Source organism: Notechis scutatus, chromosome 4, assembly GCF_049901735.1.
Source record: "Notechis scutatus isolate UNSWTSFEM ecotype Mainland chromosome 4, rNotScu1.2, whole genome shotgun sequence".
Classification (NCBI taxonomy): Eukaryota; Metazoa; Chordata; class Lepidosauria; order Squamata; family Elapidae; genus Notechis; species Notechis scutatus.
In genome coordinates, this window is record NC_142012.1 from 9509542 (window position 1) to 9523464 (window position 13923).

Consider the following 13923-nt stretch of genomic DNA (forward strand, 5'->3'; position numbering starts at 1 on the left):
AACTACACGAACGCATTCGATTCAAAAGGGATGCTTTATCTTGATCGATGTATGAGGCAGGGGTCTCAAATCTTCCCTTTGCTTTTGGGCCTACAGAGATACCTTGGCAGCAGAGGGGCATTCCGCCACCAACACCTCCCAGTCTCCCACTTCGGAGGGTCTGAAGTCTGACTCACAATCTGGCAAAACATCGTGGTTGAATGAAGTTAAGCTGAGGTTGAAGAACAGGTGAGCCCAAGGTTAATCCTGCCCGAATTAAGATCTCGTTATACCATATGACAAAAGGGCACCTCTCGTTTCCTTTCCGCCATTGTCTGTTTTCACAAAATTTGGGAGACATAAATCTAAAAGGAGGAAGGATTCAGGTTAGAAAGCCTCCAATTAACAGAACAGATTGATTGATTGATTTGTCAAATGTAGGAACAAATTCATCTCACTCTCAAAGTGACTCTGGGAGGTGTATAGTTTGATATAAACTCGGCATGTTTAAGACTTGTGGACTTCAACTCCCAGAATTCCTGAGCTAACATGACTGGAGGAGGAATTCTGGGAGTTGAAGTCCACAAGACTTAAAGCTGTCAAGTTTGAAGACCCGTGATTTGGAGGATAGATTGAGACCGGAAGTCAATAACCCAGATACTCTGCTCAAGATGACTCCTGGCTTTGGATCAAAGAGAGACCTAAAGTCTAGCATGTGCTGTCAACTCTTGTTAGCCAGGTTGATTGAAAATGGTTTCTAAAAACCAGGGGAGCCAGACTCAGAGGGAAAAAAGAAATTAATTTAAACCAGAAATTAATGAGATATTTACAGACTCTAGCCCTCCTGGAAAGAAAGCCAATCCCTGATCTGTACTACTGTACCTGTGGACTAGCTCAATCTGATTAGGAAGGAGATTATATTAATCTTTCCTGTCCTGTTGACCTCAAACGACATCGTGCTGTCAAGATCTGTCTCCTCAGAAGGAGGAGAACGTAATCAGCAAAATGTTGGTCTTGCCCTGGCAATTCCTGTAAGATCTTTCTCCTCCATGCTCCCTCAAGGGGAGTGCTGGAGAGAGGAGAAAAGGAGCAAACCTGGAACCAGAGAATTTCTGGCCATGGATGGTGCTTCCTTGGAGTTGTCTTGGTGAAAGGACAGGTCAAAGGAGGCTCAGTGAGATGAAGTGACTAATGTTCCCAACAAAAGGTTGAATCATTAAAGAAGAATCAGGTTCAGCCCCGTTCTTTTTTTCCTTTTCTTTTTCCTTTCTTCCTTTTTCCTTTTCCTTTCCTTTCCTTTACATTTCCTTCCCTTCGTTTTCTTTTTTTTCCTTTTATTCTTCCCTTCACTCCCCTTCCCTTCCCTTCTCCCTTTCCTTTTCTCTCCTTTCTCCTTTTTTCTCCATTTTCTCATTCCTTTCTTTCTTTCTTTTTCCTTTTCCTTTTTCCATTTCCTTCCCTTCCCTTTTTTTCCTTTTTTTTCTCCCCTTCACTCCCCTTCCCTTCTTTCTTCTTCTTTTCCTTCCCTTCCCTTTCCTCCGTCTTCCCTTTTCTTCTTTTCTTGCATCCCCTTCCCTTATTTCTTCTCTCTGTTTTTCCTTGCCTTCCTTTCCCTCCCCCTTTTCCCTTCCCTTTCCTTCCCCCCTCACCGTTGTAAAGAAACAAAGGTTGACTTTCATCTGGGAGCTATAAAATAATCCAGTTCTGATGCCTTAATTCAAAGACGTACATTATTTGAAAGGGCGCTGAACTTGCTTCCGAAGATGGCTGTAACTCCTAAAGAGGCCTGCACTTTTCAAACTGCATTGTAGGTTGCGTCTTTAATGGTGCAAACTGAAAAGAAAACTTCAAAACCACCTCAGTGACAAAAAGACTCTAGCTGGAGTTATTTTTGGTGCATCAGACAGATATCTTTAGGTCAGGAATTTTAAATTGTTGCTGGATCTTTTTCTTTTTGCTAAGGGAGAGTTTTAAAGTTGAAAGGTAAATAACAAATGGCATTCATTCCTGGTTTCCAGGCCTCCTGTCCCGTGCAGGATATCCTGGTTTGACTGCTGTTTTCTTTCTCTGATTTTCCTGCATTTTTCTTTCCCGTGTCTTAACCTGTTGGCAGGTGCGACCAGAACAACCAGTCTCTGATTAGAGTTATTTTCTGTCACGAGGTGTTCAGAAATATACATATTTATCTTTCCTCTTCCTTGGCTTTTACTTCATGGGCACTAGAAGAGTTCAAAAGCAGGTTTTTCAAACATCCCATATCAAAACAGATCCCTGAAACAGGAAAGGACTTATGATCACAATTCAGCCCAAAACTTCTGTCTCTAAGCAAGACAGTTGTTAAGTGAGTTTTCACAACCTTTCTTTTTCTGTGTTCGCCTTTAGTGCACTTAAGTCTGTCATAGGTAACCTATCAGATACCGTTTTTTTGTTTTTCTTTGCAGGCGCAGTTTAATTTGCAATTATACCTTGACATTATAGAAAAGACAAAAATAGCTACTTGTGGCCATTTCTTGAATATTTTACTTCAGGTTCACACAGGGCAATAGGCGTTTTAGAATATTCAAGCAGAACAAATATCTAATATAGTGATATTCTATATTACTTTGTAAGTTTTCTGTCAAAGAGAATTTTGCTCCCTTTTGTGTAAAGAGAGGGATAGAGTTTCATTTTAATAACGATTGAAATAAACTTCCTTTTGGTTCTGTTTTTCCTTAGAAATAATTCTCTCTTTCCCTCTCTCCTCCCTCCCTCTTCCTCTCCCTTCTCTCTCCATATCCCTCTCTCTGCCTCAGTCTCCCTCTGTCCTCTCTCTCCTCCTCTCTGTTTTCTCTCTCTCTCTCTCTCTCTCTCTCTCTCTCTCCCCCTCAGTCTTCTCTCTCTCTTCCTCTCCCTCTCCCCTCCCCCCCGCCTTGGTCTTCCTCCTCTCCTTCTCTCTCCCTCAGTCTTCTCTCTCCCCATTTCTCTCTCTCCCTCTCTCTCTCCCTCTCCTCTCTGTTCCTCGGTCTCCCTCCTCTCTCCTCTCTTTCTCCTCTCTCCCTCTGTTTTCTCGCTCCCCTTTCTCTCCTTCTTTTCTTCTTTCCCTCCCTCTCTCTCTCTCCCTTTCCTTCTCTCCCTCTCTCTTTCTCCGTCTCCCTCCTCTCCCCCTCTCTCCCCCTCTCTGTCTCTCTCCCACTGTCTCCCTTTCTCTATCCCTCTCTTCCTTCTTCTCTCTCAATCTCTCCCTCTTTCTCTCCTCTCTCTCACTATCGATCTCATTTGCACAGCATTCCTGTGCTTTAAATTCCTTTGATGTTTTAATTATTATTATCCAAAAGATAATTCTGAAAAGAATACAGTAAACAAAAGGTAGGAATTAGAAGTATTTCTGTTTTTTTTTCTTTCAGTTCTGATGGAAGGTCATAAGACAATTAAACACATGGCCAGCACTGAAAGTATCACATTTTTCACCTAATGTCCAACACCCGTACCTTACAATCCAGTGGAAAACTCTTCCAGAATCTGATGCCTTTGATTAAATTTCCAAACCATTGGTGAAGCATTAGGTAGAAAAAGAAGAAGAAATATAAGGAAATTGAAAATATTTCTACGTTTGGTTTGGGGGAGTAGCATTCATTGTGAACATATTAGATAACAATAATGTTGGTGGTGAGTCAGAAATTATCCTCAGAACGAGGGGGAAAATGATGATTTAACTGATCTTGCTGCAGAATTCATAGTAGTATACAGGTAGTCCTCGACTTACGACCACAATTGAGCCACAATATTTCTGATTTTTGCCCCATTTTACGACCTTTTTGCCATCGTTGTTAAACAAATCACTGCAGTTGTTAAGTGAATCATGCAGTCGTTAGACAAATCTGGATCTTTGCCTTTGCTTGTCGGGCGCCAGCTGGGAAGGTTACAGATAGCAATATAATATATACTGCTTCACGGTGCTTTACAGGCCGGTCTAAGCGATTTACAGAGTCAGCCTCTTGCCCCCAACAATCTGTCTCCTGGTTTTACCCACCTCGGAAGGAGGGAAGGCTGAGTCAATTTTGAGCCTGGTGAGATTCAAACTGCCAAATTGCAGACAGCCGGCCATCAGCAAAAGTAGCCTGCAGTACTGCAGTCTAACCACTGCGCCACCACAGTGATCACATGACTTTGGGACAGAGCAACCGTCATAAAAACCTGCCAGTTACAACATGCCGAATTTTGATCATATGACCATGGGGATGCTACAACCGTCATAAGTGTAAAACCTGATCCTAAGTCACTTTTTTCAGTGCCACGGTAACTTCGGATGGTCCCTAAACGAATGACGGTTAAGTCCAGGGCTATCTATATTAACTGGCTCTGGAACATGGAAGCAGGTGGAAAATGGGGCTACTAGATCTGAATTGCAAAAAAATGTAATAGCAGGACATTATAGCAAATTCATCTGTTGGTTGCTAGGATTTTTTGCAATTCCCAAATCTGTCTCCCTAGACCACGGGTGTCAAACTCTAGATCCGGCCGGCGGGGTGCTTAATCCGGTCCATGGGGCCAGCCTGGAAATAGCAAAGGGCCGCCCAGTGGTGCCTCTGCTAGAGAAAACGGGGCACAAGGGAGCCACACGCAGCCTCCATGCACCCCATTTTCTGCCTGGACAGCCTCCTGCAGCACCCTGCTAGCCAAAATGGAGTGCGGGCCCCATCTGTCCCGTCTCCCCCCCCAATAGGGCCCAGTTTGATCCCCCACCCCACCCTAGCCAGAACCTCTGCTTTTAGACACGTCCTTTTAAAACCCCAAAAAAATCCTGATAAATCATAAGACTTCTCTTCCAAGGCAAGGCTTGTTTGCTTGTTTATCGTGGGAATCGTAGCCCATGTTTTTCGCTTATTCCGAACCTCAAGCAAGTTGCAACGTTAAAAATGCAAAGTATGCAACCGAACAGAACGAATGCAATTAAATTCAAAATCAAATTTACAGTCTGTCAGGGCCAGGACATTAAACCAGAATTAAATCCTACCAGCAACTGACCAGTCATTGGAAAAAACTAGACCTCCAGTTTGAAGAGCCTCCTGCCTTTCCTGCTTTGCTTCAGTTGCAAAGCTGGGGGGGAAATGGGAGTCCAGCCTCAGCATATCCTTATTTCTCCACAACAGTCACATTGTAGGTTTCTCTCCTGGCAGTTACTATTTCAAGGCCAAACTATATTCCCAATTTGCCTGCTAGCTTCATAAACACACCCCACAATACACAGCCACATATAATAAAATTGAAAAGAGACAGCAGTTCTTCCTGTATTAGAACCCAAGCTCCTACGATTTTATTTTATTTTATTTTATTATTTTATTTTATTTATTTTATTTTTGAGGACAGACAAGTTAAAGGATTTCCAAACTGGAAAATCTATTTTATTTTAGCTATTACATTTTTTATATCCCACCTATATTATTTTATAAGTAATTCGAGGTGGTGAACATATCTAATATTTTTACTTCTACTACTGATTTTCCTCACAACAACAACTCTGTAAGGTGGGTTGGGCTAAGAGTGAGTGACTGGCCCAAAGTCACCCAGCCAGTTTTCAAGCTTAAGGTGAAACTAGAACTCACAGTCTCCTGGTGATTGGCCCAAAGTCACCCAGCTGTCTTTCATGCCTAAGGCGGGACTAGAACTCATTGTCTCCTGGTGATTGGCCCAGAGTCACCCAGCTGTCTTTCATACCTAAGGTGGGACTAGAACTCATGGTCTCCTGGTGATTGGCCCAGAGTCACCCAGCTGTCTTTCATGCCTAAGGTGGGACTAGAATTCATGGTCTCCTGGTGATTGGCCCAAAGTCACCCAACTGGCTTTCATGCCTAAGGCAGGACTAGAACTTCCCATCTCCTAGTTTCGAGGCCACCATCTTAATCATTACATCAAATTCTCTCTTACTATTCAATTTACCACCTTTGTCCCATGGAGAAGAAGTCATGAAATCTCTACCCGGAGATGTTCTGGCTGAGAGGTCCTTCAGCATTGTGGTACTAAAAGGAGGATAATATCTTTTGCCCCCCAGTAGCTTCTACCTAAAGAGTTTTGTAAAAGGCTGTGTCTCCCAATGTGAAACTATGACCCATGCACAAGAATGTCGAACTCCACAGAAGGGAAAACATTTTTATGACCGTAACTCAAGACCATAAAATGCTACCCAGCCTTTCAACTTCTCCAAACTCTGATTCGTTGCTCTTTTTTTTACGGTCCTGAGCTGACCAAATAAAGGTGTTGGCCTCATGTAATTTATAACATGTAAAAATGCAGTACGGGTAGTCCTCGGCTTACGGCCACAATTCGGCCCAACATTTCTGTTGCTAAGCGAGGCGTTTCTTAAAGTGAATGTTGCCCCATTTTACAACCTCCCTTGCCACAGTTGCTAAGTGGATCACTGCAGTTGCTTAGTCACACGGTTGTTAAGTGAATCTGGCTTCCCCAGTGACTTTTCTTGTCAGAAGGTTGCAAAAGGGGACCCTAGAAACGTCGTAAACATGAACCAGTAAGCCAAGCATCTGAATTTTGATCACGTGACGGGGGGTAGGATGCTGCAAATGGTTGCAAGCATGAAAAATGGTTAAAAGTCACCATTTCAGTGCCATTGTAACTTCGAACAGTCACTAAACAAACTGTTGGAAGTCGAGGACTACCTGTAAAAATGATAAAATGCCAAATGGGAAAATATTGCCCAATGTAAGGGAAGAATCAAATTCTTTTGGCCCTGAAGAAAGCTGGATGTTTAGATATATCGTATTTATCGGCGTATAACACGCACAGGCGTATAACACGCATCTTCATTTTAAGAGGGAAATTTCAGGAAAAAAATTTAAATTTCTAAATAAAAACTTTGAAGCACCGCCCGGCCTCCGCTTGCCCTCCGCTCGCACCGCCCGGCCTCCGCTCGCACCGCCCGGCCTCCGCTCGCACCGCCCGGCCTCCGCTTGCCCTCCGCTCGCACCGCCCGGCCTCGCTGCCCTCTGCTCGCACCGCCCGGCCTCCGCTCGCACCGCCCGGCCTCCGCTTGCCCTCCGCTCGCACCGCCCGGCCTCCGCTCGCACCGCCCGGCCTCCGCTTGCCCTCCGCTCGCACCGCCCGGCCTCCGCTCGCACCGCCCGGCCTCCGCTTGCCCTCCGCTCGCACCGCCCGGCCTCCGCTTGCCCTCTGCTCGCACCGCCCGGCCTCCGCTGGCTTCTTAAACATTATATCGGCGTATAACACGCATACATCATTTGCCCCCCTATTTTCAGGGGAAAAAGTGCGTGTTATCCGACTCAATCTGATATATACATCTGGGAACTTGCTTCTTTTTTGCTTCGCAATTTAAAGTCCTGTGGACTTCAACTCCCAGAATTCCCCAGCTGGCCATGCCCACAGGGTTGCTGTGAGGAAAAGAGGAGGAATAATAATGTAATAATAATGCAAAAATAATAAAGATGGGATACAAATAAACAAACCAACTTTAGGATTGGTTGGCACCTTGATGGCCTTCCTTGCTATCTTTATATTTTAAACTATTTTATTCCAGTTTTTATCTGCTTCTTTTTTTTTTTTTTTCTTTTGAGGTATTGTATTTTTACATGGTTTTTAGGTTTTAATTGTACATTGCCCATCTTTTGTGAGTGAGAGGAATGGCATCTAAATTTGACAAATAGAAAAATATAGATATCTTTTTAACCATCATAATGTCCCAGTGGTCTGCAGCAGCTGGATTTCTCTCAAGCCAGCCCAAGATTAGGAATTATCATAGTAATAAATCCAGGGAATAGATTGTAATTTTTCCCCCCTGCTATCCAGGAAAAATCTAGAGAATTTTAAAAAGAATAAATGAAAATACAGGTAGTCCGCGACTTACGACTACAATGGAGTCCAAAATTTCTGTTGCTAAGTGAGAAATTGTTAAGTTCCATTTTACAATCTTTCTTGCCACCGTTGTTAAGTGAATCACTGCAGTTGTTAAGCTAGGAACCCGGGGGTTAAGCAGATCTGGCTTCCCCATTGACTTTGCTTGTCAGAAGGCCGCAAAAGTTGATCACGTGGCTCCAGGACACTGCAACCGTCGTAAATATGAGTCAGTTGCCAACCCAAGCCCCTGAATTTTGATCATGCGACCCAGAAGATGCGGTAATGGGTGTAAGGGTGTAAGCCTTTGAACGGTCACTAAATGAACTCTTGTAGATATCGGAGGGGCTGCCACAAAGGAGAGGGAGCCAAGCTATTCTCCAAAGCACCTGAAGGCAGGACAAGAAGCAAAGGGTGGAAACTAATCAAGGAGACAAGCAACCTAGAACTTAAGGAGAGATTTCCTGACAGAACAATTAATCAGTGGAACAACTTGCCTCCAGAAATTGTGAATGCTCCAACTCAGGAAGTTTTTAAGAAGATGTTGGATAACCATTTGTCTGAAGTGGTGTAAGGTTTCCTGCCTAAGCAGGGGGTTGGACTAGAAGACCTCCAAGCTCCCTTCCAACTCATTCTATTCCCATTCCTTTCCCATTTCTATTCCTATTCCTATTCCTTTCCTTTCTATTCCTTTCTATTCTGTGTCCTTTCTACTAACCGAACATGGAGAAAATCCTCTTCTAAAACTCGGAGCCGTTTCTATTTTTGTATCTCCCCGTATGTTCATTTTTTTCCCCTCCTCTGGCAAGGATGAATAGACGCAGGGCCCAAACAAGAGCTCTTGTGTCTTTAATCCATGTAAAGATGAGAGAATATGGATAGCTGCAATATGTCTTGCCAGCTATGACAGAAGCTACAACTAACCAGCACCGAGATTATGAAGCATTACTTATCGGTTCATCATTTAGTTGTGTGTATCGTAGCAGGGTTGGGCGGCTCAATTTAAATCCGATCTGGGGTCAGGAGGGTATGCAATCAAGTATTAATCTATTCTGTCAAGTTCCACCCCCATTTCCCCCAAGAAATATATACGTAAGCAACGGTTACAAATAACTTTTCTCCATTGGTCATTTTTGCATGCATTCTTCCTTGACTCCATGCAATTTTCCACATTTCTGTTGCACTTATTCAGCTTCTCCAAATGCAGCGTATCTATTTTTGATGCTGGGATATATTTTTAGACAGACACTTGCAGAATGCTTGAATTATTCACCCAGCTGCCTCACCGTGGATTTAGCTGATTGCGTCATTCTAGGAAATCCGCTGGTTTCTTTGGCATCTCGTAATATGCACATCAGAAATTAGGAACATACAAGGAGCCCATAAAACTTGCAGCCACCGTTGAGCCAAGAATTTCCAAGATGGTTAAGTGAATTTTTGCCCCATTTTACAACCTTTCTTAAGAGAACACCTGAGGTTGTTAAGTTAGACACACGGTTGTTAAGTGAATCTGGCCATCCCCCATAGATTTTGCTGGTTAGAAGATTGCAATAGGTAATCACGTAACCCAGAGTTGGTGTTCAGCCAGTTCTGACAGGTTCTGGAGAACCAGTAGAGGAAATTTTGAGTAGTTCGGAGAACCGGCAAATGCCACCTCTGACTGGCCCCGCCCCCATCTATTCTCTGCCTCCTGAGTCCCAGCTGATTGGCTGGGTAGTCTTTGGTTGCCCTGCACAGGAGAACGGAGCTGGAAAGCAGGTTAGTGGGGTGGGGAGGGAAGGGGGATTTTGCAGTAACCTTCCCCTGCCACGCCCACCAAGCCACGCCCACAGAACCGGAAGTAAACAAATTTGAATACCACCACTGACGTAACCCTGGGACACTTCAACCGTCATAAGTACATGACAGTTGCCAAGTGTCTGAAATTTGAACATGTGACCATGGGGATGCTGCAACAATGTGAAAAATGATCTGAAGTTACTATTTAGTGCTGTTATAACTTCAAGCGGTCACTAAATGAACGGTTGTAAGCCGTGGTGGAATTCAACTGGTGTAACACCTGTTTGGTGAGCGTGTGCGCTTCCGACAGACAAAGGCAGGGGTGCGTGGGTGGGGCCAACTAATTGCCGGAACTACCGGTTCTCCTGAACCAGTCCAAACCGGCTGAATCCCACCCCTGGTTGTAAGTCAAGGACTATCTAATATGAGTCGCAGCTACCTAGATCTCATTGAAATAAAAGCTTTCTGATAAGATTTCTACGTAAACCGAACAGGCTAGCAAGTTTTTAAGAGGAGGTTGGACAGTCACTTCTCCTATGGGTAGTTTAATTGAGCAGTCCAGAAGGTTGGAGTAGATAGATCGTCCTTGGGATCCATTCCAGCTCTACAATTCTATGTTTTAAGCAGCTATTGGATGCTAATGGAGGGAAACTAATCAACGAGAGAACCAACCTAGAATTAGGGAGAAATTTCCTGCAAGCTTAGAACAATTAATCTGTGGAACGACTTGACTCCAGAAATTGTGGCTGCTCCCTCGCTGGAGGTTTTCAAGAAGAGATTGGACAACCATTTGTCTGAAACGGTATATGGCTGTGATGGTGAACCTATGGCACGCATGCCACAGGTGCCACGCAGAGCCATTTGTGCGGGCACGCAAGCCCCAGCCAAACTTACCTGCACATGCGCGCGCCTCCCAGCTGACTTTTGGCCCATTTGAGGCCTTTTTCGCTCTCCCGGGGGCTCGAGGAAAGCCTCTGCAGCCTTTGGAGGCTGAAAAATGGGCCCGTTTCGGCACTTCCGGAAATACCGGAAGTGCTGAAACCAAAAGTGTCAAAACGGGCCCGTTTTTCAGCCTCCAAAGGCTGCAGAGGCTTCCCTCAAGCCCCCAGGAGGGTGAAAACGGCCTCCACCAGGCTCCAGAGGCCCTCTGGAGGCTGAAAACGAGCACTTCCGGTATTTCTGGAAGGCCCATTTTTTGGCCACCCGAGGCTGCAGAGATTTCCCTCGAGCCTCCGGGAGGGCGAAAAAGGCGTCAAATGGGCAGAAAATCAGCTGGGAGGCATGCGCAGTGCAGGTAAGGGGGGGGTTGCGCACGCATGCGCAGGGCGTCGCGCATTGCATTGTGGGTGCTGGCACGCACATGCTTTCGACACACCACAAGAAAAAGGTTCATCATCACTGGTATAGGGTCTCCTGTCTGAGCAGTGGGTTGGACTAGAAGACCTCCAAGGTCCCTTCCAACTCTTATTCTGTTGGTCTATTGTTGGTAACCCTAGCCTATCCATTACATGAATTCTACAGAATTCATCTGCTTCATTTTTCGTGGCTTTGCTGATTGAAATGATTTGATTTACCTGGTATGGAGACAGAAATTAGTTTACATAAGGTTTAGTGCAGGGGTGTCCAACCTTGGTAACGTTAAGCCTGGAGGACTTCAACTCCCAGAATTCCCCAGCCAGCAAAGCTTAACGTTACCAAGGTTGGACACCCCTGGTTTAGTGCCACTGCTGCTCTGTATTCTGAGTCTCTATGGACTACTGAATTTATAGCCATCCAAATCAGTCACAGGTAACAGCCAGTCCTACTTTTGAATTTGAAAAGGTCTCATTGCTCTTAAATTGCAGCCCAAATGAACAGCAAATAGTATTTCGTTTGCTTAGTATTCAGATCTCCACAATTAGAACATCCAAGCCCCAGTTAAATAAATAATTGTTTTTCCAGCCAAGGATGGATCTTTTCATGCCTGATACGTAGGAGAGTAGAATGTAATAAATAAATAAAAAAATCAGGGAGCAGAGATTGTGAATGCAGGTTTACATTCTGGACGTTGTCCCATTTTTGGCACAAGGTAAATGCTGAATAACGATTGCGATTGTGCTCTACGTACCAAGGTGCCTGAGCAAATAGGCAACTCTAATAATGTGAGCCGTTCTGTCTCTTTGCAGGCAAAGTGATCCGGTGGGCAGCAGATCACACTCCTGGCAGCCAGCCAAGTTCCCAGAGACCCCAGCCGATCTCAGTATGATGCAAGTATCTCAGGGGACGATAAGCAGTCCTTGGCACCAGGCCTACCATCCGAGGTAACTCTTGCCATGTCTTGACCACAGATCAGCCCTTGAGAAGGGGGGGGGTTGTGGTGTGGTGTATGTCAAGATGTACGGATGGAAGAGAGAGAAGGAAGGAAGAAGGAGAAAAAGGGAGGGAGGAAAGAGAAAGCAGGTGAGGAAGGAAGGAAGGAAGGAAGGAAGGAAGGAAGGAAGGAAGGAAGGAAGGAAGGAAGGAGAAAAAGGAAGGGAGGAAAGAGAAAGCAGGTGAGGAAGGAAGGAAGGAAGGAAGGAAGGAAGGAAGGAAGGAAGGAAGGAAGGAAGGAAGGAAGGAAGGAAGGAAGGAAGGAAGGAAGGAAGGAAGGAAGGAGAAAAAGGGAGGGAGGAAAGAGAAAGCAGGTGAGGAAGGAAGGAGAAAAAGGGAGGGAGGGAGGAGAAAGCAGGTGAGGAAGGAAGGAAGGAAGGAAGGAGAAAAGGAGGGAGGAAAGAGAAAGCAGGTGAGGAAGGAAGGAAGGAAGGAAAGGAAGGAAGGAAGGAAGGAAGGAGAAAAGGAGGGAGGAAAGAGAAAGCAGGTGAGGAAGGAAGGAAGGAAGGAAGGAAGGAAGGAAGGAAGGAAGGAGAAAAGGAGGGAGGAAAGAGAAAGCAGGTGAGGAAGGAAGGAAGGAAGGAGAAAAAGGGAGGGAGGGAGGAGAAAGCAGGTGGGAGGAAGGAAGGAGAAAAGGAGGGAGGGAGGAGAAAGCAGGTGAGGAAGGAAGGAAGGAAGGAAGGAGAAAGGAGGGAGGAAAGAGAAAGCAGGTGAGGAAGGAAGGAAGGAAGGAAAGGAAGGAAGGAAGGAAGGAAGGAGAAAGGAGGGAGGAAAGAGAAAGCAGGTGAGGAAGGAAGGAAGGAAGGAAGGAAGGAAGGAAGGAAGGAGAAAAGGAGGGAGGAAAGAGAAAGCAGGTGAGGAAGGAAGGAAGGAAGGAGAAAAAGGGAGGGAGGGAGGAGAAAGCAGGTGAGGAAGGAAGGAGAAAAAGGGAGGGAGGGAGGAGAAAGCAGGTGAGGAAGGAAGGAAGGAAGGAAGGAAGGAAGGAAGGAAGGAAGGAGAAAAGGAGGGAGGAAAGAGAAAGCAGGTGAGGAAGGAAGGAAGGAAGGAAAGGAAGGAAGGAAGGAAGGAAGGAAGGAGAAAAGGAGGGAGGAAAGAGAAAGCAGGTGAGGAAGGAAGGAAGGAAGGAAGGAAGGAAGGAAAAGGAGGGAGGAAAGAGAAAGCAGGTGAGGAAGGAAGGAGAAGGGAGGGGAAGGGGAGGAAGGAAAGGAAGGAGAAAATGGAGGGAGGGAGGAAGAAGAAAGGGGAGGAAAGGAAGGAAAGAGAGGAGGGAAGGAAGAAAAGGAAAGAAGGAAGGAGAAAGGGGGTGGAAGGAAGGAAGGAGAAAGGAGAAGAGGAAGAAAGGAAAATGAAGGAGAAAGGGGATGGATGGATGGATGGAAGGAAGGAAGGAAGGAAGGAAGGAAGGAAGGAAGGAAGGAAGGAGAAAGGAAGGGAGGAAAGAAGGAAGGAGAAAGGGGAGGGGAGGAAGAAAGGAAGAAAATGAAGGAAGGAGAAAAGGGAGGGAGGGAGGAAGAAGAAAGGGGTGGAAGGAAGGAAGGAGAAAGGAGGAGAGGAAGAAAGGAAGGAGAAGGGGAGGAAGGAAGGAGAAAGGGGAGGGGAGGAAGAAAGGAAGAAAAAGAAGGAGAAAGGGAATGGAAGGAGAAAGGGGAGGGAGGGAGGAGAAAGGAAGGGAGGAAGAAAGGAAGAAAAGGAAGGAGAAAGGGGAGGGGAGGAAGGAAGGAGAAAGGAAGGGAGGAAGAAAGGAAGGAGAAAGGGAATGGAAGGAAGGAAGGAGAAAGGGGAGGAAGGAAGGAGAAAGGGGGTGGAAGGAAGGGAGGAAGAAAGGAAGAAAAGGAAGGAGAAAGGAATGGAAGGAAGGAAGGAGAAAGGGGAGGGAAGGAAGAAAGGAAGAAAAGGAAGGAAGGAGGAGAGGAAGAAAGGAAGAAAAGTAGAAAGGGAATGGAAGGAAGGAAGGAGAAAGGGGAGGAAGGAAGGAGA

The 13923-nt window shown here is 45.5% G+C and overlaps 1 protein-coding gene and 1 long non-coding RNA gene across 4 annotated transcripts in view; one reads left to right on the forward strand and one right to left on the reverse strand.

The window, feature by feature from the left end:
• Positions 1–13923, forward strand: part of SHROOM3 (shroom family member 3) — a 178205-nt gene that overhangs the window by 131658 nt on the left and 32624 nt on the right. For all 3 annotated transcript variants that reach the window (XM_087962741.1, XM_087962742.1, XM_087962739.1), the window contains exons 2-3: positions 97–228; positions 11763–11897. In XM_087962741.1, the coding sequence (XP_087818867.1) occupies positions 11839–11897 (59 nt within the window). In that variant the 5' untranslated portion in view covers positions 97–228; positions 11763–11838. The remainder of the gene's footprint in view (positions 1–96; positions 229–11762; positions 11898–13923) is intronic.
• Positions 223–5090, reverse strand: LOC148130651 (uncharacterized). Its single transcript, XR_015749151.1, has 3 exons — positions 4984–5090; positions 3447–3484; positions 223–344 (listed from the first exon to the last, which is right to left on the reverse strand). It is a non-coding gene; the product is annotated as an uncharacterized LOC148130651 (long non-coding RNA).